This window comes from Bacillus rossius, chromosome 10 (genome assembly GCF_032445375.1).
Source record: "Bacillus rossius redtenbacheri isolate Brsri chromosome 10, Brsri_v3, whole genome shotgun sequence".
Lineage (NCBI taxonomy): Eukaryota > Metazoa > Arthropoda > Insecta > Phasmatodea > Bacillidae > Bacillus > Bacillus rossius.
Genome location: NC_086337.1, coordinates 31,324,159 through 31,351,073, shown reverse-complemented (window position 1 = coordinate 31,351,073; position 26,915 = coordinate 31,324,159). Strand labels below are relative to the sequence as shown.

Below are 26,915 nucleotides of genomic sequence, written 5' to 3'. Positions count from 1 at the left end.
AAGACTGACCAACAACGATATTCTTAATAGAAAAAAAAAACAGCATTTCATGTTCAAATATAGCCTCTACATAATAAAAATAGATACAAGACCAAACCGATTTTTTATAAAACAGTTATACAAGTTCAAATATATCCTATAGGGAAAAAATATAAATACAAGTAAATGCATATTATAATTCAAACAATAATATAATGACAAGCAGGCCTACGCATTTTACAAACAAATATATTTAAATATGCACATATAAAGGTAAAAAGTAATACCGACTAGATAAAGACTGTTAAAATATGTTGATTCCTACTTAATCCTGTAAACATTGAAAATGTTTGAGAGAAAAAAAGGTTAGTTTTTATTATTAAAGTATAAAGTCAAAGTGTAGATTGGTCTATTGATATATTCTGATGTAGAGTAGTAGCATTTTTGAAGTAGAAAGTTAAAAACGCCTTGTTTAAATAATGGGAAAGTATTTTATTTTCCCAATGAACATTTTGACTAAGTACATAAAATGAGTAACAAATTTCATTTATAGTCTTTTGTACCGTTTACTGTAAATTATAAGCGAAACAAAACCGCTTTTATGTTTGTCAAGTTTGCAATCTTGTAGCACTGTAATTAAGAAGAAATATTTACTCCGTGCTGAGCCTGAACCAACCTTCACGACGAAACACCACGGAGTGAGTGAGAAAGAGAGAGAGTGTGTGTTGTGGGAGTGAGGCAGGTGGGTTTGTTTTGTTCATGTGTCTGTAAAAGAGGGGATGGGTTTTTGTTTTTAGGAACCGTGGGTTGGGGGGGGGGGGGAAAGGGACGCTTGCTCCACATCCTCTGTCAAGGTCAGCTCGGCGCTCGAAACTAGGCCATTATGTAAATGCGCGCGCTACCTAACAACGTAGCCCGCACAGAGGCTTCTTGACCCGCTGCAATACATACAAAGTGAACGGGTAGGACCAGAGTCTTTACCTCCTCCTCCTTAAAACTCCCAACTCCTCTCCATTACCCTCGCCACAGCCTGTTCGAGACAGCAATCTCCGGTCGAAGTCGGTGTTTCCCGGGCAACCAACGAAGTGTGTCTCTACCTCGCAGGCATACCCTCTTTCTAGTGGTGTACAGTACCAAGCTCATAGACTCAATATTAAGTTAATTTGTAAAAAAATATGACTCCTAAAAAAGAAAAAAAAATTGTCTGTAAAGTCGGTTTACGGACGATAGTTTAACGTGACAGCGTCATAACAAAACATTGATGAAATGATTGCATACTTTTATGAATAAAATTGAATCATTTTTATTGAATTATCACTATTTTGTATGGATACAAAGAAGGAGTGAAATTAAATCTACAATTTAACTGATAAATTTACTTTTATTTGCACTCATTAATTAAAATATGTTTATTACTTTAACGAATAGATAATTTTAACTATAACTTTTATACATGTTTGCTATTTAACTTCTTCCTATCTGTGTTATTCTGTCAAGGATAGGACGATGATAGGAAAATTAGGAAACGAATGTGAGTGTTTCAATTTTAATGTGCCTCGAAAAAGTCAAATCGATGGTTGTTCCAATCGAGTGGAAGAGAGATAGATGCGGCGCAAGCGTACAATGAGCGTAACGGGACACAGCGTAACGGGACAACGTGCGTGACGGGACATATTTTCGTGCGTGCAGCCGGCGTTCATCGATTTATTAGACGTTGTCACGTCAAAAAATTATATATATATATATATATATATATATATATATATATATATATATATATGAGCGTATATTTCAGTACTCACCAGCGACGTGTGAACACCTAACCCCGGTAACGAGCAAATTGGTGTGTTCTTGTCTTCTAAGAAACTTATATTGTAAGTGGATTGACAATCGTAACGTCTAATATGGAAATGGATTCAAACCATGGACAACTTGAAGCCCTTGGACGTCCTCACCACAATCTTGTTTCTGTAACCTAATATTTAAAAGTACTTAAATTCTCTCTCTAAGAATCATAACTTACAGGAACTTGAGAAACATTAATACGAATGACGGTATAGACGAGACTGCTAAAACTCAATGGCATGTAATTATAATGTGCAGAACCATTGACGAAAACGTAATTTTTTTTTAAATGTAATAGTTATATCTTTGACCAACGTGCACCTGTCGTCCGTAAACGTATACACCCCCACCCCTCCCTTTTTCTTTTGTTCCGTGGTTGACATCCACGTTCGTAGAATATTGGAAAGAATATATCATGCGTTCCGAATTTTCAGAACAGAAAAATAACACAATTCGGCTATTGAAACGGCTCCGATAAAAGCAAAAAAGACTTGGAAAAAATACTGCCCATCTTGTTAATATTCATTAAACAGTTAATACTTAAAAGTTTTCTTTTGGCTTGTGAACTTTAGTTCGCGTCATTCGCCACAGGTGGCAGCACCGTGGTTACACATTTCCGTTCCATGCGACTTCCGTTCCATTCACGAAATTACTCCTACCAAATGCCGTATACCGAGAGCTAAGATGTTACACATCATAAATAACACATTTAAGCCTATATCAAGCGTTAGCTACATGATGGATAGTTTTTATTTTAAATGTTGCTTTTCTCAAGTATCTCCAAGAGAATAGCGCCAATGCATCGTACGATAGCCAAAACTCCATCTTGCTGTGCTCAGCTAAAGAAAAAAGAAAGAAAAAATAATAATAATTCCAAATTCCCTCTGTGGTTTGTATGTTGTTGTGCAAGGTCGCCTTAAACTTGACGAGCAGTCTGTAAGTCAAGGTCCAGAAGTGCTTCGGTGCTTTTCCGGTCGCCCACTTGGTTGGACGTGTTCCATCGGGTCGTACGTGAGACCTGCCCCTTCCCGAAAGGATACGTGAGGCATTTCAAAAACTCGTTCGCCCACTATTTGATTAGTTTACCTACTAAAGTTTTACTTTTTCAGCACGGATGGGAAAAGAAAAAAAAAGTGGGGTGATATCTAAACGATACCAGAAGACTCGGGAATCAAGGACAAGTTTTTTTTCATCTTTTTTTTTCGTGCAAGCGCACGGATGACAAAATGTTCATTATAAAGAAAGTAAAGAGAATAATAACTTGGGCCAAGGTAAAACTTGCCCCGCGAATGTTTGCTATAAATATTTACTTTCCCACGTATAGTTAGGCCAAAAACATGATTTTAATACACCTATATATAACACTGTCAGTCTCAATTAATAATTTAATGATTAACAAACAAATATTCAGACTAACATACATAAACATGGTTAAATAAAATTTTCATTTACATTGAACTTCTGTAATAATACCTTCCAGTTGACTTGAAAACTGTCACTGCAAATGAGAATATATTACATCAAGACGACACAACTATGTAAATAAATAACTTTAAAGCATTCCTGCAACTGATACCGAATGATGCAGACGTTTGCACATTGCACCTTCAAACATTTATAATGTTTTATTTTTATTTATTTTTATTGGGCTCATTGCCTGTAAAACTTTCATGTCACAAGGGTAGTTACGAAAGGCACTTCACATAACGTCAACTCAATAACTGATTCCCAAAATGATTTTCTAACATGGGCGCGTTTTATTTGAAATTATTTCTTGCAAAGCCGTGATTTGACACAGTACATATTTTTTCATTCACAAAATGTCAATCACTTTCTAGAATGACATTCGGACATACAAAATACCATAAGAACTGAACTGCTACTAAGCCTCTTGAAAAAAATACGTTCGTATTACAATAATTGTAAAATTCCAGTTTTATTAGATATAATTTAAAACTTGGTATTAATTTTTACTATGACTATTTCAGTTTACCGAAAAAAATATTTCAGGATAGTTTCACTATCATAAAGTTTCATTTGGCACATAAATACGTTTGCAATGTCCCGTAAATGTTCACGAAAGTGACTATATACGGTTTTTATGTTGCTCCACCCCTAGGGTACTCCAAATTTCAAACCTCTAGGTCCACCGGTTTAAGCTGTTAGTTGTCTGTCTGTCAGTCGGTAAGTCAGTCACTAATGGTGCTGTTTCGAAGTGATGTGATGGGAAACATTAAAGGGGCAGCACCCTGAGAAAACTCAGCTGCTCACTACAACGTCCGCCTTGTTCCCCACTTGTGCAGCGGTCCGGGTTCAACGCTCGCCAGGTATCGAACCCGGACCACCGTGGTCTGTAGTGGTGCGGGATCGGGGCATTGTTGTCTGGGCGATTGCCGCGCTGTCCAGCGGTGCTTCGCGCGCATCAGATGAGTTGCAAACTGACCTCGGAGGAAAGTCGTACCGTTACAACCTTCGCCGGTCGGTCATGCGAGAAGCGGGGTAAACAATACGCGACTGAATCGGTCTGTCTGAAAAGGTCACATATCCACAATATATATATATATATTTTTTCCAACAAATTTTATTGTATGAATGTACCTTAATGGCACCGAATAGTGTGTTCCTCGTGAAAGTACCATTTCTACGTCGCTCCATTACGCAGCCAGCCGGATCACAGTTCTCTCGAGACAGCCACATATCCGGAGAAATGGCTTTTTTTAATCTCAAGAAAAAAAAAACAATTTGAAGGAGATGGCCTTTTCGAACAGACTGATTTAATTACAATCTCAAAGTTAGATACACACACAACGCGCGTATAAATGCATAGTTTTCGTAGAGAGGCTGGTGAATTCTTTCTGCATCGTTCGGAGTTTCAAACGCAGGTGAGAGTCTGCGAAGTCTCCTGCGGGTTCAATACGGACACTCGCGCAGACATGCGGTATACTCCACGCACTACCGAAACACGTACCGTATTTGGTGATTAACAACCAGCATGCGGCGTGTGTTTCGTTGTGATCCGCGGAACTTGTGAGCGACGCTAAAATCAGTGACGCCAAACGAAAGCAACCACTGAATATTTAATGTGTGCGTTAAATATTTTTTTTATTTTGTTTTCAGAGATGCATAAATGCTTATATTTATATTTAATTTTCGTTCCAAGCACTTAAAACTATCTATGATTCCTTCAATGTTATTTAATTTAAATTTTGTAGTAATATAATTTTTTGGATGTCTTTGTTTGAATACCTGTTTTTTTTTTTTTTTTTTTTTTTTTTTTTACCTTAGCAAACATAAATCCATGGATATAAGTACTACGATGACAGTCTCTAACGTCAGATGTTGTTTACGTTAATCTTGATTCTATATAGGTTTGGCTCATAACACACCCAGATATGTTGATAGAAAATCTTGCCACTAAAATATCAAATATCTGTAATACACTTAAATTACATCGCTAGCCTCTTATTCGTTTCACCACCAGGTGATACACACGTGGTATATAACGTAGCACCGTTGCGATAAATACCGTCCGAAATGTGTGTTTATACTCAAAGATTACGGTACATACCGTCACAGCGTCATCAATCATTTTGAAGTTTAACGAGAAATGTTGTGTTTGTAATCACGCAGCTTCTCTTCCTGAGGGAATCTCCACAGCTATAGTTTCTTAACGTATCTCCTATCGTAAAATGTGTGTTCATAATAACCCCGCTGGTCGGACTGTTAGCCGTACCGGTCAGGTCGGGTGGAGTGTTCAGCCTGCGAACAGTGGTGACACGACCCGCAGCACGCCGCTGCAAGGCGGGACCGAGCGCACCTTGTCCCTCCAGGCGTTACGGAGACGTGCACACGTCCAGACGCCAATGCCTACTGTGGGCATGTCTTATTATTATTATTTTAGTTATTGATGAGTAACATCTTTGCTCTCGGTATACGACATTTTGTGGGAGTGATTTCGTGAACGGAACGGAAGTCGCGTGGCACGGAAATATGTAACCACGGTGCTGCCATCTGTGGTGGATGGCGCGAACCGAAGTTCACAAACCCAAAGGAATACTTTATAGTATAAACGTTTCAGTGAATTGGGAAGTATTTCAATAAAATTATCTGCAGGAAATCAGGTCCAAATCCGTGGGTTTAGTATTTTTTTTTTTTTTTTTAGTTTTTTACTCTTTTATCGGAGTCGTTTCGTTATTTAGTTAAAAAAATTACGTCTGCTAATCTGATGATTCAGTAGTTGACGTAGCTGCTCCGGCAACGAATTCTAGCGGCGGTTGCGAATAATACGTGATTCGCGTCAGTGATTGTTGAAGGAAAAAAAAAAAAGTTTGCGTATGTGCCGTTTCCCCTCTTGCCTCGCTCGCCGTGCGGTAGGGTATGTGCGACGTGTCGACGGAACGAAGATCTGTTTTTGAAACTTTGGGCTGGACAGGTGGAGAGAGGCGTGTGTCGGCCGCCGGCCAGCGCCCGGGGTGCGCGCGCAGCCCGTGTCTCGTGTCCCCGCGAGGGGCGGCGGCTGGAAGGGTTGCTTGTTTTCGTGTCTCGCAGTAAGCCTTTTGTCGCTCCTTGTAAGTCCTGACCTGGGTCCAGCTCTTTGTTCCGGGACACAAAAGGGGGTCGCGCACGGACCGCACGGACTTCACTTCGCGGCATATATATATATATATATATATATATATATATATATATCGAAAAAATTATTGTTACGATATTTTTTTTCTTATTCAATACCTAATGCAATAATAGTTATTTTACAATTCAGGTTAGTAATAACAGAATGTGTATTTCGATTGACTCACTAAATATTAAGTCCAAAAAAAATTTCCATTGAGAGTAAGTATTGTTCCAGAAGTGTAATTCAAATTAAATCTAGGTTAACCATGGTAATGTAATAAAAATATTTTAAATTATTAGTTTTTGCTATTCAATATTATTTACTTATAAGTACGATTATTATAATATAAAATGTTAAATGTGAGTGTATGAAAGATGCGTATTTTTTTTAACCACCCCATCGTGCAATCTTTCGTGGGTAAATAAATACAAATTGTTAAATAAATAAATTATTGGAAAAATGTCGCCAAAGCAAAACCTGCTGAATATTGTAATAGTACTCGATTGGTATTCCACCAATCATACACAACGTACCTGATAGTTTTCGGAAATTCAATAACATTACATTATTGGAGCGACGGTGGTCGAAAGATCACATCACTCGCACCTTCCCACCAAAGAGATTCGGATCCAGATCCTCGACGAATAGAACCCCGTATGTTACGAATGTCGGAAATAGGACTGATGTTGACAAAATAAAGTTTTTTTTGGGGGGGTGGGGGTTACCCCCTTACCCACAGATTCCATCATTTCCAAATTCTCATCTCATCATTTCCGTGCGACAAAATTGACAATATCCCAGAACGAATACCTAGGGAACGGGCTATAATTGTGTTCAGGCGGCCGGAATATATCATGGATCTCTCCCGACCATTCCGTAATGGGCTATAATCAAGATCAGGTGGCCGGAATGGATCTTGGATCTCTCCCGGTCATTCTGTACATTGTAATCGGGCTATAATCAATATCAGACAGCCGAAATAGATCTTGGATCTGTCTTGGTTATTTCGTACCTTGGAAACGGGCTATAATCGAGTTCAGGTGGATGGAATAGATTATGGATGTTTCTCGGCCATTCCTTACACACCTTGAAAAACCAGTATATATTTATTCGTTTAGGTATATATAATATATTATAATTATATATTATATAATCATATTTTATAATATATAATATATTATATATAATTATACATAAAGCGTATATATAATTATATAGATCACTCTCCGTAGTGAACATATTTATAACTTTATTTTTGCTTCGCCAAACAAGGGATTTGAAAGTTTTTGAAAATATGAACTTAATCTTCGTTGTCTATTCTCTCCTTTTCATCTCACGTCTTCGCGTCGAAACTTGTTACTGCGTGACGGACGACTATAAACATCGGCATTTAGTCACGTGCACGTCTTACCTCTCGCGTTGCTTTTCACCAGGAACCGATCGCCAACCAGGCCGTAACGTGAAATGTTTGCTTCTTCGGTACCGACAGTTGGGTAGCAAAGATCCCTTCAGGACTTTACACTTTATAAATGTACACCTTGCCGCAGCAAATAGCATGTTGAAGCTTGAAGGGGATCAAACCCCGCCATCTTGGATAGCACTTCTCGAAGTTAAAACACTCGAGGCCTGGTGTTATCGCTGCGTCATCTACACTAGCCCGCGGGATATGATCAGACTTTTCACGTGTTGGGGGCCGTGTTCAACAACACAACACTTGGTCTAGTGGCCAGCGTGTCAGGCTGGTGGGGCCAATGGGGCCCGACTCCGAATCCCTGGGTTCAGGACTGGGTGTTTGTGATGTCCCTTTCACCTTCATTCCGCAGAAGGCAGAGGTAAACCATCGCAGTATCATCCTGCATTGGCAAGTACGGGAACGTCACGGCTGTTATCACCGTGGCGTTGACTATGCTTGCGTCACCCAGTAATTAATTCAAAATTATTTGTTATCATCATTAAAAAGTAAAGAAAACTACAATTGCTTGATTTAAGCTCCGTTATGTCATTTATTTCAACAGTAATAAATATATCTCAAAAGCTGTGACTTGGGAAATACTGATTGAAACCTTATTGTTTGAAATACATAGTTCCCCAGATATTTTAATTTAAAATTTTCAGCATATTTCGCAATAAAACGATCGTTTGATATTTTTGTTTCGTAGGTATTAGAGAATAAGATATATACAATCTCAATAATCATGTATTTTTGTAATTATTTAATTTTGTTAGTTAAAAAAAGCTGCAACATGCAAAGTTACTTCCAGTTCCGCTGATAGTAAACGGTACACGGCAACAACAACAGCAACCACAAGACTGATCGCGTGTGGGGAAGCTGTTCAGTTTGTACCGTTCTGTCCGAATTGAGCACCTGGGCTGAGGGAGTGAGCGATCCGAACTCTCAGTTCGGGCTGGGTAGTCCGCGGCTCGTCACAGGCGTTGTCGCCGCGATGCCCCGGCAGGTACCCTGGGCTACGCCCCAGCCCAGTTGTGGAAAAGAAAGAAAAAAAAGGAGGGGCGGTCGGGGGGGGGGGGGAGGTGCAAGGTCGCCCTCGGGTCTCACAAAAGAGAACGTTTCTTCGGCTGTCCTTTCCGAGCTGTGGAATCCTCCTCACAATGTTTGTACCGCCACCTCCTGTCAAAACAATCCCTTGCGTTCTTTTGTCCCGTCTCCGAGCGAGTAAAAATAACACCATGGACCGATGCTCCTTTTCATACAATCACTCGAATACTTTTGTTAATACAGCCACTTTTTTTTTCTTCTTTCTCACAAGTAAAAACTAGCATTCTTTGAACTATCAAATTTTTTTTTTTTTTTTTGCTGAAAACGTCTATTCGCTCGTTTCAGTGATAGTCGTTTGAAGTTTATTGTGTAACAAAATTGCCGCCAGATTCGAATCGCTGAAAGCTACGAGACTAATAGTGAGTCCGCGGATAGATCATGTCTGTACGTGTTCGTAGAGCAGTATTTTTTTTGCCTGTGACGTCATCGTACCAGTGTAGGCGCATGCGCGTGAATGTTACGAATTAGCTTTGTGTAAAGTTGGTGTTGCGTGGAAACGCGTTTAGCCAGGACATTTATTCGGGTGTCACTGTGAAGAGCTTGCAAATCACTACCAGGACCCAGAGTGAGACAATGAAAATATTTGCCGGAATATAAGTGAAAATCTGCATTAAATCTAAAATATAAAATAATTAAAGGTGTCTTCTCACATGACTCGTAAATATGCTCGGAATTATATAAAATGAAAGTCAGAGGAAAGCTCGCATCGAAAGGAATCTAAAAAACGGAAAAAGTGCAATGCTGTTCGAATTGCAAGGATTGAAGGTAGCGTCGACAAGGAAATAAAAAAAAAGGCGCAAAGTGATACGTAGCTGACCCTTCTGGAATACAGCGGCCAGCGACAGTTCAAACAGCCACGGAAACTTTTGCAGGCATCATATTAATAATTTTTTTATGATTTTTATCTCGACGTTACCACGAAAAAACTACGGCGCGTGATCGAACTACTTCTTTCTCGTTTTTTTTATTACTTTGCGCAGCTGTTGTTTTACTAAATGTAATAAATTTCAGGCATTGTACATAATGCGGTCAGATTTTTTTTTTTTTCATTTTGTAACGTGGCCGAGTTCGATAGCGCCCGACGCTCTTGCGACGAGGATAGTGACTTGGGATTCCGAATTCACGGTGTTAGCGCCGAGTCGGTGTTTGAATGGCTCGTAGCCCACCAGTCCCCCAGATACCGTCTCATTATGACTGTGCATGACCGTGTGACGGAAAAACATTTTTTTAAAACTATTTCTAGGCTATATAATAGTAATATCTCATGAGTTATGATTCTCCACCAATAAGGCCAAAATTTTCATAAATTCCTTTACAATAAAATACTATAAAACAGCAGCCAGGCTCCGAGATTACTTTAATTTTATCAAGTGTATTTGCATATTAATAGATGTTAACCCAATTATTTCAATGTAATAATTTTGCGACTACGAATAGCTTGGTGGTGGCTGTAAAACTTCGTTAAGTTAAACACAATGTTGACGCTCCGTGTTTCCATCATAAATACTTTTTTTGATATTTACAATAAAAATGTTGTTCAGCTCCAACTTCAAAGACATATGCCAGCTTTGGGAAGCACTTTAAGACGCCCACTGACACGATCATTCCGCACTGTCAGTTCGAGCAGTCCGGACTGGGAGCTGGACTGATCAAATGTGGGTTTTTAAGATCATCAGTCATGCAGACATTTTAAAAATTTTTGTCCGGTAATGAAACAGTAGCTGAAGTTTTTCGGTCAAATTCAGACTGACATATATTATATGTGTGTATGTGTGTGTGCACACAAACACACACTACCCCGGATATATAGGACACTATCTCCCAAAATGTATCTTTTCTGAAGAACATGTTTTTTTTATTTATTTAAAAAAAAATCAGTTTTATTCGTAAGTAGTAGGAATTGTTTTAAGGAAAAAATTAACGCAATATTTTAAAACTCCTGTCTTAGTAAAAATTATTTTTTTTTCCAAAATGATAGTTTGATGTTTAAATATTTTTTTTTAAAAATAGTATTGTAAGTCTTTGTATATAAAAAATCTCACTTCGATCATAATGTTACGAGTGCTCTTTATGTAGTCCATACTAAACTCAGAATGTACATCAAGGACATGGTGCAACTATATATCATTAAAAAAAAAAAGGGAAATAGTGATCTTTATCTCCGTGGTACAGATATATTTAAAGGATTTTTAAAAATTTGTGGTACATACGTTAGGGACTGATAGAACACAATGCATTGTGCAGTGTAAGCTCGGAGCTGGAAAGCTCACTCGTGCCTCCACGTCTCAAACGAATAGCCTCATCTACGAGGGAAGTCCCTTTGATTTCATATGAGGGCCTTGGTTGCCTGGATTTCCATTGCTGCTGGGCAGTGTGCGAGCCAGACTGGCGTATTCAACCAGTGTGCTACTGTTGCTGCGAGGTGGGACTCGTGTGATTGGAAGTGGTTGAGCGAAACCTTTTTCCTCGAAGGTGGCCCGTCTGGTCGGGGCGCTAAGGGCGGATCTGGCCCGCGCATCACACGCATCTTCGCCCCTACGCACCAGTTAAAGAACTGGCGTGCAGTCTTCGCGTCGGTAACGCGTGTGTGCTATCATCCCTTAGTGCCACAGTAATTCCGACTTACGTTCCGCGGATTCGTTACGCGCCGGTAACTTAATTTATTTCGGGACCAGTAGTTACGCCCTGTCCCTCGTGAGGATGGGACTGGCGGAAATGGCGTGGCCCCGTATGGCGAGAGAAGTGGATACGCCACTTCAGCGCGGTTGGGGACGCACCACAACGCCGACAGCTAGAAAAGTGCTGTGTACCACAACGCCGAATTACCACAACGCCGTAATACACTAACGCCGAAAAATGTAATTGCAGGACTGCCACAAAGGTTAGGTTAGACTAGGTTAGGTTAGACTTGGTTAGGTTAGACTAGGTTAGGTTAGACTTGGTTAGGTTAGACTAGGTTAGGTTAGACTAGGTTAGGTTAGACTTGGTTAGGTTAGACTAGGTTAGGTTAGACTAGGTTAGGTTAGACTAGGTTAGGTTAGACTAGGTTAGGCTAGGTTAAGTTAGGTTGGTTATATTACGCTAGGTTAGGTTAGGTTAGGTTAGACTAGGTTAGGTTAGACTAGGTTAGGTTAGACTTGGTTAGGTTAGACTAGGTTAGGTTAAACTTGGTTAGGTTAGACTAGGTTAGGTTAGACTTGGTTAGGTTAGACTAGGTTAGGTTAGACTAGGTTAGGTTAGACTAGGTTAGGTTAGACTAGGTTAGGTTAGACTAGGTTAGGTTAGACTAGGTTAGGTTAGACTAGGTTAGGCTAGGTTAAGTTAGGTTGGTTATATTACGCTAGGTTAGGTTAGGTTAGACTAGGTTAGGTTAGACTAGGTTAGGTTAGACTTGGTTAGGTTAGACTAGGTTAGGTTAGTCTAGGTTAGGTTAGACTAGGTTAGGTTAGACTAGGTTAGGCTAGGTTAAGTTAGGTTGGTTATATTACGCTAGGTTAGGTTAGGTTAGACTAGGTTAGGTTAGACTAGGTTAGGTTAGACTTGGTTAGGTTAGACTAGGTTAGGTTAGTCTAGGTTAGGTTAGACTAGGTTAGGCTAGGTTAAGTTAGGTTGGTTATATTACGCTAGGTTAGGTTAGGTTAGACTAGGTTAGGTTAGACTAGGTTAGGTTAGACTTGGTTAGGTTAGACTAGGTTAGGTTAGTCTAGGTTAGGTTAGACTAGGTTAGGTTAGACTTGGTTAGGTTAGACTAGGTTAGGTTAGACTAGGTTAGGTTAGACTTGGTTAGGTTAGACTAGGTTAGGTTAGACTAGGTTAGGTTAGATTAGGTTAGGTTAGACTAGGTTAGGTTAGACTAGGTTAGGTTAGACTAGGTTAGGCTAGGTTAAGTTAGGTTGGTTATATTACGCTAGGTTAGGTTAGGTTAGACTAGGTTAGGTTAGACTAGGTTAGGTTAGACTTGGTTAGGTTAGACTAGGTTAGGTTAGTCTAGGTTAGGTTAGACTAGGTTAGGTTAGACTTGGTTAGGTTAGACTAGGTTAGGCTAGGTTAAGTTAGGTTGGTTATATTACGCTAGGTTAGGTTAGGTTAGACTAGGTTAGGTTAGACTAGGTTAGGTTAGACTTGGTTAGGTTAGACTAGGTTAGGTTAGTTTAGGTTAGGTTAGACTAGGTTAGGTTAGACTTGGTTAGGTTAGACTAGGTTAGGTTAGACTAGGTTAGGTTAGACTTGGTTAGGTTAGACTAGGTTAGGTTAGACTAGGTTAGGTTAGACTAGGTTAGGTTAGACTAGGTTAGGTTAGACTATGTTAGGTTAGACTAGGTTAGGCTAGGTTAAGTTAGGTTGGTTATATTACGCTAGGTTAGGTTAGGTTAGGTAAGGTTAGGTTTGATTGTAGTATTTGGGCGTTAAGGTACATTTTAGAAACACACACAAATTCATTCAGTTGTTATTTCGGCGTTGTGGTACACAGCAGTTTTCTAGCTGTCGGCGTTGTGGTCAATTTTGACATTCGGCGTTATGGTATTTCGGCGTTGTGGTAACTACCCAGCGCGGTTCACAGGTGTTGGGGACATAGATTAGGAGAGGATACAGATAGAGCATTAGTCGTCAGACGTGAAGCTATTCCCCTCTCCCCCCGCATTTATTCTGATTTCCACGTACCAATATGACCGACGCGACGTTTGTTAATATTTGATCAGGTCTAGAATGATTTTATTAAAGACTGTAGTTAAGCTGTTTGGAAGAAAATTAGATCCAAACATTACCGGCTAATATATTTGTATATATATTAAAAGTCCATAAGGAATCTTCATAATACAAATATGAGATGACTTTTTTCTCTCCAAATTAAACTCCAGTACAGGTAGGGTAAAACCGGGTGTGATGGCGCACCGGGGGAGACGGCGCAGTGGCTGTAGTTGGCACGGTGCCCGCTAGATCGCAGCTCTAGGTACCTTGGATTGTTCTTGCGTAACGCAGTTGTAATGTGCGCTTGTTTAAGCTGCGGCAGACTGTTCGATTTCGTTGAAATCTAAGGATTTTCTTGGTGAGTACTTAGTTTTAGCGTTGAATTTTCGTGTCATGTGAGATTAAAATCATAATTGATGAAATGGTTTTAATATTTGTTCTTAAACGCAACCGTATATGTTCATTTATACCTCAGTGGATAGTTATGTACGTTTTCAGACATATTGGTTTCCTGGTTCTCTAAGTGCCTCACTGCGCCATCTCACCTTGAGTTTTGGTACAGATGGCTCACTCAGTTTGCGGGTGAGATGGCGCATATTGTATTAAACCATGAAAATTTTCTTTTTGTTTATTTGAGCACGCATGCTTTGTTGTTTGACGAGTTGACCATTCATCGTAAAATTGGCTTAAATATTATACATGTATTCGTATATTGTATGTAAAAAAAACTCATAAAAATATATTCGAATGTTTAATTGTTACATGTTTAGCATGAAAAATTCTTGTAAATAAATTTTCCCAGATAAAAAAGTGGCATAAAGTTGTGATAGTCAACATTTAAGAAAGTGTATATTAAAACCAAAGTTTTCGTGTTCACGCCATTCTTTAGTTAAAATTTTAGAGAGTAGTGTGCACATTCATGTGCTGTAGTTTTTAACAAAATGGCATATTTGTTCTTTCAGGAATGAAATGGGCAGAATATACATAAGAAAATTTGGAACACATTCTAGAGGGCAGTGGTCAGAAGAAAATCTCTGCGAAGCAGTGGCTCGTATCAAGGCTGGAGACATTAGAATAAGAGAAGCGGCGAGGTACTACAACATCCCAGAGAGCACTTTACGTCGAAGAAAAAGTTCTGGTAACGTAAAAAAACTTTCTCTCGGTCCACAAGCTAGTTTGGGAGCTGAAAATGAAAGGCGTTTGGTATCACACATTAAACGACTTGCCTCATTGGGTTTTGGACCTACCCAACGTACAGTCCGTCAGTTAGCATTTAACTTTGCTGAAAGGCTTAACGTTAACCACCGTTTCAACAAGGTAAAAGCAGAAGCTGGTTATGATTGGTTCCAATCATTTATGGAGCGAAACCCAGACATCAGTTTAAGGCAATCACAGGGCTTGTCTGTAGCACGGGCGCACGGGTTGTGCCGGGAGGAAGTTGACGAGTATTTTGCATTGTTGGAGGAAATAACGATAACGCACAGTTTATTTGACAAGCCAGGTAACATCTTCAACGTAGATGAATCAGGCATTCAACTGATCAATAAACCGGGCAAAGTTTTGGCTGCCAAAGGTTCAAAAGATGTTTTTAGTCTGACGTCTGGTGAGAAGGGGGAGACTATCACAGTGGTTGCTTGCGTTAATGCAGAAGGTAGGTTTTTGCCGCCTACAATCATTGTCAAAGGGGTTTACAAGAAGAGAGAATTTAGTGATGGGCTTCCTCCAGGTTCAGAGGTTTATATGAATTCAAAAAAAGCCTATATGAATTCGGAGTTGTTCTTGAAATGGTTCAGAGAAATGTTTTGTTCCAAGAAACCTCCTGGCACTAATTTGTTGATTTTGGATGGGCATGCCTCACACTGTAATTCAGTAGAACTGTTAGAGCTGGCTGATGAAAATAATGTAGTGTTGCTATGTCTGCCAAGTCATACTACACATGCCTTGCAGCCACTTGACAGGTCTTTTTTTGGCCCACTTAAAAAATATTATAACCGAGAAACACAGGCTGCTATGAAGTCAAAAGGTAAAGAGGGTCTCACCAAATCAAGAGTAGGCCATTTACTAGGAACAGCATGGAAAAAAGCAGCATCGGTAGAAAATATAGTTAGTGGATTTAAGGCATGTGGCATATATCCATTTAACCCAAATGCAATACCAGACTACATGTTTTCCATTTCAGATGCTGCTCAAACTGTAGAGCTTCCCAAGACAAATCTGCCTGATTCCCTTCCTACGACTTCGACTCAATTAACATCAGACAATGTTGCGCCAGCTCAGCCAGGCCCCTCTTCTCTTCCATGTGTCTCATGCCCTCTTTCAAAATGTGACAAAGCTTTAAGTAACCACTCTACACCCACTAAAATTTTGAATGATATCAGTCCATTACCCCAGATGGTAAAGCCAAAACAAATTAGAAGAAAACAATCTGCTGTGGAGCTCACCGCTCGGAAAAACGTTGAAAAGAAGAAGAAGGCAACAAGACAGAAAATGAAGAATGAAACTGTGGATCAAAAAAGAAAAAAATCAGTGAACCGTAAGAGTATTCCTAAACCAAGAGACAATGTTCCTACCTACAGCGACGAATCAAGCGAAGTTGATGATCCTGTTTCAGATGATACAAATCGTTGTGCGGAGTGTTGGGAAAACTATTTTGTTACTCAAAAAAATGTAGACTGGATCAAATGCTGTAAGTGCGGGAATTGGTTGCATGAAACATGCTCAGTTTACAAAAATTTGTGCAACGATTGTGGAAGGGCTTCGGCAAGGAAGACAAATCTCAAGAAACAGAAGTAGATAGATAAGAATTCTGTGCTTCAATTTCAAAAGAAGTGATAACTTCAAAACGAACTGATCACTTATTTTTTTGAATTCAATATTTTTAATTTTACATAAATGAATGCCTGAGAATAAGTTTAAAGGTATATAAGGAATATATTCTTTCAAAATTATTAGCATAGGTCTACTTAACTACCACTACAAATTATAGGAAACTTGACTTGCATGTTATGTCATTTTAAAGTGGATAATTTTTGCAGCATTAATAATGTTAGTAAGTGTTGTTAAGGGATGTGTTTTAAATAGTACTTTGTCTACATAAAATTATTTGGATACTTTTGTTACTACTTTTAATGTCTGCGCCATCTGTCCCGCACTGCGTCAACTGTCCCATACTCCTGCGCCATCTCACCTTGATGTTCAAGGAGAGATGGCGCAAAGCAACACTTAGAAAAATGGGGCCATTTTTTATAAAAAAAATATATTTTATTAGTATCGAGGTTTTGAAGCAAAAATTAAGAGTTAGAGTTAATATATATCCATTAACATACAGCGTATTATCAAAAATAAAATTTCTATAGCATTTACTACGAAATGTGCGCCAACTAACCCTGTTTTACCCTACAGCTGATACAAACGTAAACAAACGGTCTCCATATTGGTACGTGTAGTAAACTGTAATCCTCCTCCCCTTTTGGCTTCACCCACCTTCGTCAAGAATCGGAAATTATACTCCATCTGTATATTTGCCTAATAGAGTTATGTCGAGAGTTATGTCGAGAGCCAGCATCGGCACCACCACCACCACCCCTAGCCCATTCAGCAACCAGCAGAGACTCGCTGGCCAAGCCGCTCAAGCAAGCCTATGACTCTTCAGAACACCCAGAATCCCCTGGGGCCAGTGCGCATTGTGTTCCCGCCCCCCTGGGGGGTCCGAGTGGGTGTGAGGCGCGCGCCAGACGTTGGGGAGGACGCTGGTTCGAGTCCCCGCCGGTGCAGGGACATTTTTACAACCTGCTCGTGGACCGGTCGGGTTTAAGTACCTGCTGCAAGTGCGCGAATACGACTCCCCCAGCCGGGCGGCATAAAGGTCGTAGACGTTCATGAACCCCTTACCGCCGAAATACGGCGCGTACCGAAGGGAAGGAAGAAGAACAAAAAGGAAGTCTCGGTGAACCCTCCCAGACGGGCGGGACTCGGGAGGCAGTCATACGTCGCGGAATGCGTCTGCGTCTGCGGTCCCAGACTACGAGGACATGCGGGTTTTGACCTTGACCCTCCGCCGTCTGCTGCCCACCAGCCGAATAACAACCCGGGGCGGGCGCGGGGTTTGGCGAAAACAAGAAGGCGAGTCCTGCGACGCGGTGTCTGGGACTCCGTGCGTGTTCCCAGACAGCCAGCGACGCCCCCACCACAAACCCTACACCCCCCTCCCCCCCACCACCCACGGGTGATCACCTTCAGCAAGGTCTTTCTTCGGCACGACCACCTCCTGCGCCCGGGTGTCTGAGGCTGGGCGCTCGCGACGACTCCCAGTTAGGACCGCCCAGCCCGAACTGGCCGTTTTGGATTGAACTGACGGTCAGTCTCGTGGTTTCTGTAGCTGTCGCGTAACGTTTCAGCGAAGAATAAACGGAAGAAACTTTGGATATTGCAGTTGCAGTTGCACTTTTAGATAGCAAAAAAAAAAAAAAATTGCAAAGCAACCAAAGAGTACAAACAAAGATGTCTGCGCCACGACACTCAGCTGTTGGACTGACGGAATGATTGTTCCCGCGGACGGCAGTTCTCGAGCCATCAGTTCGTCAGTCCAGCAGTTAAGGCTGATCAGTCGACGAGCCCACCAGCCCACCGTCCTCGCTCCCACACGACCGTTCCAACCGATACAGCTCGGGCAGATCGTGCGTAAGGGCCTTAACACCGTCTTCTCGAGGACAGCTTAACGCCGCATTTTCCTTCATGCTTTATAAATCTGCATCCATCTTTGTAATGAGAAAAGATTAATTAAATACTTTACAAGTGAAAATTTACTCTGTGTAACCATGGAAATCGGTTGTTAACTAGTCAGCTGTAAACACACTACGGTAAGCCTTTGTTGACAATGCTGCCATCAGACGAAGTCAAAGCAGTTGTTCGGTGTTGTCGCCTCCAGTCTGATCGCGACAGTTTTGTGGCGTCGTGCCGCAGCCTGGTTACGTTCGCATTTATTTTACATAAATACACGAAAGTCAACTACTATTAGGCAAAATGTCGCATCGTGTCGTTTTGTCTTACCTCATTATGCAGGCTTCATGCTTTTAGATGGGCTCACGACAAGACGTCTGCAAACACAAACCAACCAATTCCCCCCCCCCCCTCCAAAAGGGAGACGCACACATGAAACTCACGAAAAAAAAAAAATTATATTGCGTCACTCTCCGTGGGGCTTTTTTTTTGGGGAGACGGGAGAGTCGCTTAGTTTCGAATTTCGGAAGAGGTGTGACCCGGACCCAAGCCAAAAGAGAGCTGGCCCAGTTTTGGTCCCCCTCCCCCCTCCCCCTTCCCCTTCCCATCTCTGCCGCCAACCCCGGGGTAGTTCCGGGGGGTGGGGGGATTTTTTTGAAAGAGTGTAGGGGGGGATGGAGGAGGTGAGACCTCGTCTGGTCCGCGCGCTTGATGAACGACCCGAATTACTTACCTGGTCGCTTCCAAAAAACCAGAAACCCCGTCTCTCGCGTGCGGTTCACCCATCGTACGTGTCCGCCTTGTAAATTTCGGTCCTGGTCAAAAAAGACACAATATTTTTTTTCTATTTTTTTTTATTTTTCGGAAAGGGCCATAAATTCGACGGCTTCCAAACTAATTGGAACCGGGGCCCCTCCTTAAATTCTCTCGTTCCGATTATGTATGGCCGATAATTTCTGCAACTCCGTAACCATGGGCGGCGTTTCCCTATGACAACCCTCCCCCCCTTCAAAATTTTTACTAAAAAATGGTCACCGAAAATGATGGTGGTGCAGGGCAGTGATCTGGGTTCTCCTTCAAAATCGGGAAAGGACATACGAAATATGTATATAGGCTATATTTTTTTTTCTATCCTCGCGTGTGACTCGTGCGAAATACATAATGAGCAACGCGCTGCGTGATTCGTACGAAGGACATCGGGCAGAGAGATTTGTTGGTCGTCTGGGGCGTGTTACCGCGCCGCGTGCGTGGTTCCTTCTGTGACCTTGAAAACTTGCGGCCGTCGTCAAGTCTCCGAACCTGCGCGCGAGTAGTCTTCGCGCCGCTGCCTTCGAGCCGATCTTGTCTCGCATCGCTCTACCAACCAAGCTGTTGAAAATACCTTCATAAAATATCATTTTTAAATTATTTTTTAATGGAACAGATACATTCGTTTTTTAAAGTTGCAGATGTTTGTACATTTGAACATTTACGTTGAAACAACTGTATCACTACAAAAAAACAGTGTTCGCAGTGTTACTGGGTCCGGATTCTTATTTTAAAACCGTTCCCTGAATGGTTTTTCCAGTATTAACTGCGCATGTTAATAAGGGTATTAAAACAAAATAAAGTCAAAATTGTTGAAGAGTGATTTATCCTTTCCATGGTTTAAAGAAGTTATGCTTGAATGAAACAACAGTTATTCCCCAATTTTCGTAAGAAACATTCAGAATTATCTCGAAAAAAGTATTTCATATATGCTAAACTAACCATAGAAATGTGTTGTACAAATTTACAATATCTTTCTTGTAGTATTACCTTTGAATATATATACTGTATAGAAGTCGCCAGCCCAGGTTAAAAATTCTAATACGGTTTTGAGGTAGTTGGTTAATTCACCGCCGCAATCGCCACCATCTCTAGGGCATCGACTTGTGGTGGTCCCTAGCGGACAAGTGTCCAACTCTTCAGACACCCCTTCCCCCTCCTGTTGAACGACGTTGAGCTGCAGTGAATGATGGATGAGGGGTGCGGGGAATGACAGCGGGCGACAGTGCTGCGCTCTAACGTATAAATAACAACTAAGACGATACAGGGCGTTACGGCAGCGCACTGCAGCGGTGAAGTTCCCAAGCTGCTTCTGAAAAACGTAGAGTAAATCCTATCCACTCGCGACTTCTATACAGTATATATATTCAAAGGTATTACCAACTATTTCTCGAAAATTAGTTTCTAATGGAATGTTTTGTAAAAGTACAAAAACATTTTTTCTGAGTAGTACAGGACTAACAACTAATAATAAATGAAAGGAATTGTCAACGAAGAATATACTTAGTGCCGAAATTCTTTGGTTTGTGGGCCGTAGCTTCGTCGAAGGCCGAATTTCACTGACGTTACGGTCAACCTTGCATTCGCCGTATAGGCAACTGCTACCCTGAAGATGGCGATTAAAAGGTCGGGCGAAACGTCGGTGAAATTTTCAACTTAGACGAGCTGGAACACACAATTCAAGCCACTTCAGACAATGGGCACGGAAGCCTACTATTCTTATAAACTTAGTGCTCTTCCATGGGCGTCGCAAGGATAAATATTTTTGGGGGGGGGGGGGGGGGGGCTGCAATTGATTTATTTGTTGAGGAATATACATCCCCTGGGAAAAAAATAGCGGGGGGTCCGGGGGTCCTCCCCCGGGAAACTTTGAGGTTTGAAGGTGCAAGAATGTGGTTTTTAGGCATTTTTCTTTCCTAAATATTCTAATTATAGTGGGTTGCAATTTATAATTTATTTTTTATAAAAAATTATTTTCAGAGAACAAATTTGTAAAAACACAGTGCTCACATTACCACGATTGGACTAAATGCACCATGCGCAACATATGGGTTATATCACAGAAATCATATTTTTAATATAACTACGAAACTAAATATATTATTGGAAGGGACGAAATTGAAGACTTTTATTATTGGGGGGGGGGGACATGTTCCCCCCCCGTCCTCCCCGGTTGCGACGCCCGTGGCTCTTCGTAACATCAGCCACGTCTCTCACTTTCAAGAATACCCGCCCTCAACCCTTGGTCACCTCTGTTCCAGATAAAGATGTTTAGATCTTCGTAGAAGCTAAAAACCAGGCTTCAACTTCGTAGTTCTGTCTTATATAAAAAAAAAAAAAAAAAAAAAAAAGCTAGTCTTTCAGTACTCGCCAGAGATGTGTAAAATCTAAACCTCGGTGATGAGCAAATTCACCGTGTTCTCATGTTGCAAATACATTTACAACACGAAACACCAATACGAAATTTAACTTAGAATTCTTTAAAATAATATCGAGCGTGCTAAATAGGCCTATACGTAAATTGGGTTTTCAACTACTTTTTTTTTTTGACGAGAATTACACTTTTTTTTTCCGTATTCGCCGCTAGAATTCATTTACGGAACAGCTGCGTCGACTACGGAATCATTTAATTTGCAATTTAATTTGAAAACGGCTGCGGTTGAAAGCGAAAAAGACATGGAAAAAAAAAATACAAAACATGATTTTCGACAAGGAGTTTTACTAAAATACTGTCCATCTTGTTGAAATTCACTGAACAATTAATACTATAGCGTTTTCTTTTTGAACATTGGTTCTCGCCATCCGCCACAGATGGCTGCTGCACCTTGGTTACACATTTCCGTTCCGTGCGACTTCCGTTCCATTCACACGAAATTACTTCTACCGAATGTCGTAAACCCAGAGCTGAGATGTTAACACATAAAAAAAATCTATTTAATTAAGCAGTTGTTGCCGGTGCCACATTGTCGTGCGGTAACAACGCTAATTTCCTTCAAATTTTATGCGCGGGGTGGGTGGGGTTTCCTCTCGCCTAGTCACGAGCGGTGGCCGCGCCGACGTTGAATATTACATGCAAGCATCGCTCTTTATGAGTGTGCGTGAAACGCTACTTTGTAGAAGCGGCGTCATGGACGGTCAGGCGTTAACGAGGCGTAATGGACCTCCCCCCCCCCCCCCACACCCAGTCCCCCCCCCCCCCCCCACGCGACGCCGGACACAAATCACCCGCGCGATCGAGGCGCACGTAAAATATACACGTGACCGGGGCGACGTTTATGGTCGACGGGACGTCGTTACAAGCAATCTTTATGACTTTGGAGGGGGAAAAAAAGATATAATAAAACAAGTGCCCCAACCGAAAATTTTTGTCGGCTTGGTCCGGAACTAGTTATCTTCTCCCCCCCCCCCCCCCCCCCCCCCGGCGATCCGCCGGCGACGTTTGCGAACCTCGTGGCTCGATTGATAGCTGTATTATGCGACTAGGAGTCGATGGTATACGACGGGCGGTGGGTATCGTAGGGTACCTCAACTTTCCCACGACAACCCAAGGACAGCAAGACCAGAAGTCCCACGACTGACTCATCTCTTGGCCTCCGGCCTCGACTCTTGATCAGACCTAGTCACGGGTGCATCTTGGGATGGTTAAGTGCGACTCGAGCCGGTGCTTCTAGCGCGGAATCGCCTCTAAGGCGCGCAGTTGAGTGGTGACCATTAAATTATATGGTGAATAAATGAAGATAAAGGTGTAATGCAAGGCCCGTTTGGTGCTTCCAAGAATATTTACCATGCGTTTAATTTCTAAAAAAAAATTATCCTGAAAACAAGCGTTTCATCCCTTTTCACTCTCCTAAAAATACAGTCTGAAAACTAAATGCGAAAACAGAACCACACATCCGCCCTGAAGGGCATTCTAAATGCTTTTTTCGTAAACAGACACCACTCGGATATCTTGAGCTGTTTTCAAACCACATGGTTTCTTCTGAAGCTCTGAACAATGTATGTGTGCTCAGTAAGGCTGACTTGAGAACCCATTACACAGTAAACTATTTGTGTAAGAGCTACAAAGAAGTTCTTTGAAAACATGTTATCAAATATTGTAACTTATTGCAATGCTGTAATTAAAGGATTGTAAATTTCCTAAAACATTTACGTGAAACATATACAGAATGTATGCTGAAAATCCATATGCATCTCAGTTTTGGTAGATGATCCTTGCTTGATCAGATGCAGCATAGCTTTATGTACTGAACTGTAATTTTTAAGAACAATTTATGCTGTTATCCCACCCCCTTTCTTTCAGAGTTCACTCTGGTGGTGTCAGAAAAAAAATGTCACATCCACTCAAAACTTAAAATGGCCATTTTGGAGCCTACATGACTTTAAAAAAAACGTAAATTTTATAGTTTTGCTGAAACTAATTTTTTGGAGATAATATTAATTCTGTAAAACTTGTAGTCATAAGCTTGTATTTGCATAGCCACGTCATACGCGAAATATTGACAAAAATTGACTTAACATATAAAATATCTGACAGAAATATGAATAGGAGTTTAACTATTATTAGTCGAAATTCGTACGCGTGAAAAAAGTGTATTAACTAATATTGATAGTGTAGTTATGCTGCATACAAATCTATGGAATAATGTGTAAGATTGTTTTTCCAAAATTTATATTATCTGTGGCAGTAATTTCTGAGTACAGTTTCATTGATAAAATCGCATTATTTTACCTGTTGGTCTCATACCGTAGTCTACTATTGTGTCAACTATTTTAAACTACACTATTTACAAAAGACGTGACCTTTGGTAGACAGCTTTCTTAAGTAAGCAACCGGTTTGGTCTAATATTTTAATTTTAAAAAAATAAGTCTATTCCATTTGTGAAAGTGTTTTCTCAAAATATGTCGTAATTATTTTGTAAATTCACGTTAATAGAAACGACCCAATTTTCGGGAATGAACAAGTGAATTGTGAATTATGAGTTTGTTACAATAGGCCTACTGCATGAAAAAAACTCGCTATTATCCATTGTGTTATTTAGTAGTTTACGCTGTCCAGATTTTTTTTTTGTCATTAGGATGGATAAAGTAAAAAGTAGTACTTTCGTAAGTTTAAGTTACTTGAAGTTTGTCTAGTAGGTTAATTGGCTAAGTGTAAGTGACGGCCTTATCTTTGCCATAAATTCGGTACAAATAATTTCATTTTTATTTTATATATTTATTGAGTAACTGCTAACAGTCATAGTCTCTAATATGCAGGCACTTAACAAATAATACATAACGTACAGAGACAGTCTCAAAAATGAACATAGAGAAAAACAAACAAAAAAAAATGACATTGACAAACACTTGTCAGCGACACTAAATAACCAAAACAAAGGAAACAGAAATATAGGGTCATCATTATAAAATCAATTTTAACTAATGATATAAAAAATAAATAAATATACATAAAATAGTCCCTTACTATACTAAAATGAAGAAATAAATTAAATAATAACTTAAATAATGGCTATTTATTTATTTATTGTTTGCGTGATTGCCAATAGTCAATAAACTTTAATAGGCAGACAATTTACAAATATTACATAAAGTACAAAGAGAGTATAGTAATATTTTTATTTTATTTTATTAAATAAAAGTATTCTACTGTTTCATTGCTTTATATACGTGATTGTCTCTATAATTTATGTAATAATAATAGTACATTTGTTTGGTTGCGTCACCAACACTTGCTCCTCTGAGCCGAGACGATGAAGTTTAAATGTTGGGTTTGGGGTCGAATGTAGGCCAGGACTCCGAGGAAGGAACAAGTTTCGGAAGTCGCCGAGAGGTGAACGTCCCTCCGCGGGAGATGTTTTTCGGGGGGGCTGGGTCCATCCCCGGACCTACCCCACGGCCACACGGACAACGACCAGTTTATTATTTTTATTACTGTTTCGGAACCGTGGGCCGAGAAAGAGATTCATGGGTCGGCGGAGCCATTCAAGAGGTTTTTCGGCGGGTCCTCGCGTGCGAAAAATTGATGAATGCAGGACCTGTTTTCGGCAAGTTGGGCCCCCCCTCGTTCACCCTTTTCTTCCCCCCTTTACTCGTATACGCAAGAGTTGGCCCACCCAATCCCACTGTCCCCGTGGTTCCTTTCAGAAGAGATGGCATCTTTCTTTTCCTCTCTCTCTCTCTTTTTTTTTACGAGTAAAGGCTTTAAAAATTTATGGGAAGAGAAAAGGGGGGAAGGAACCACTGCGAGAGGACCGAGGAACCTAAATATTGGCCGCATCTCGAGGAGTTGCTGGCCTCCAAATGAGATTCGGCTACTACTGCTACTACTAAGATGTTCCGCGAATTTTTCGGCCGGTGTCCAAAAACATAAATTGGGACCTGTTTTGATTTTCTGGAACCACCTTTTATTTCCTTCCTGTTATAAGTGGGTTGCCAAAATCTTTCTGAGATAGCGTGTTCTTTTTTGGAGCGAATTAATTTCGGGAAGAAACGGTTGCCCGTTTTTTTTTTTCACCGGTGAACGACACAGAGAATCAGCTGGAGCACGTATTAAATATTTAAGATCGCTATGGAATCGAGATGCCTTAATATATTTGTTTTGAATTACAACATAATGATAAATATATAAATCTAATACCATATCTATCAACTAGAGTACAAATACAATTATACTTAATACATTTAATACAATTCCGAACAGTTTCGAAGTTTACCGAAGTAAAAGGTTAGTCTAGGTTAGGTTCGGTCACTGTAATAAATAACAGTTGTTTTTGTTTCTTTCGGGAAGGTAGGTTAGGTTACGTTATCGTAACTTAAGTGACAGGTTTGGTTAGGTTAGCGTTATTTAAAATACTCTATGACCTTAAAATGCATAAACTCTTGCAATGTGGTGTTTTTTTTTTTCCACGAGCGATCGTCAAACTTCGGACAACTTCGGAAATGTTCGGTTGGGGGGGGGGGGGGGGAGGGGCTTGGCTCTCACCAACGCCCCTTGACAAGAATGTGGCATGCACCTGGAAATAGTATGCACAGAGTGAGATTTTGAAACTTCGGTTCACAGTGCGGTCGCCTTGGCCAAAAATAACAACTTTTGCCTCCTCGGACCAGTAGCTTTTCCGGACAGCATCGCGACAGGGATGAGCTGCGAAATGCGGGTTGCCATCGTAGCAGTTGCGGGTCTCGTGGTCCGTCTGCTAGATTCGGGCAGTCAAACCAGCGGGGAGTCCCCATGAGACTGATCATGGACTCATTGCTGGTAAATGAAAAAAAAAAAAACAATTTCCGGTTTCAGTGACCTGTAGAACAGACTCCACAATCCTTTACAAACTCGGGCAAATGTCACGTGCTCATTGGCTACTGGCCTGTGAGAGCTGTCAACTGGAATGCTTTCCGTTCGATACTTATTTGGTTGATGTTTTTTTTTTCCATAGCTCAGGGTCATTCGGATAAACTTTGAGCCATTCATAGAAGCAATATGAAAGTACGTGTGTTAAGATTCTAGCATAACGCGAAATGAATCCACGAAATTTTCCTGTCTTTATTCATTGAGGTGCAAAAAAAATCTGTACTGGGATAGAAGAATAAATAGTTTGTAATACTGCAACTTTGTACACCGCATAGATATTTTTTTGCATATATAAAATACGTTTTCTGAAATAATAATGAGTATTTCTTACTAAAATGGGCGCATAATTTTATATTTT

At 40.6% G+C, this 26,915-nt stretch overlaps 2 protein-coding genes across 2 annotated transcripts in view; both read left to right on the top strand.

Moving 5' to 3' along the window:
• LOC134535909 (cholesterol 7-desaturase nvd) overlaps window positions 1-26,915 on the top strand; it is a 265,524-nt gene that overhangs the window by 75,992 nt on the left and 162,617 nt on the right. The gene's annotated exons all lie outside the window — the stretch shown is intronic.
• On the top strand, window positions 13,987-16,478 carry LOC134535644 (uncharacterized). The gene is made up of 2 exons (XM_063374830.1): window positions 13,987-14,043; window positions 14,648-16,478. Exon 2 carries the CDS (start codon window positions 14,655-14,657, stop codon window positions 16,476-16,478), a length of 1,824 nt encoding a protein of 607 aa, XP_063230900.1. The 5' UTR covers window positions 13,987-14,043; window positions 14,648-14,654.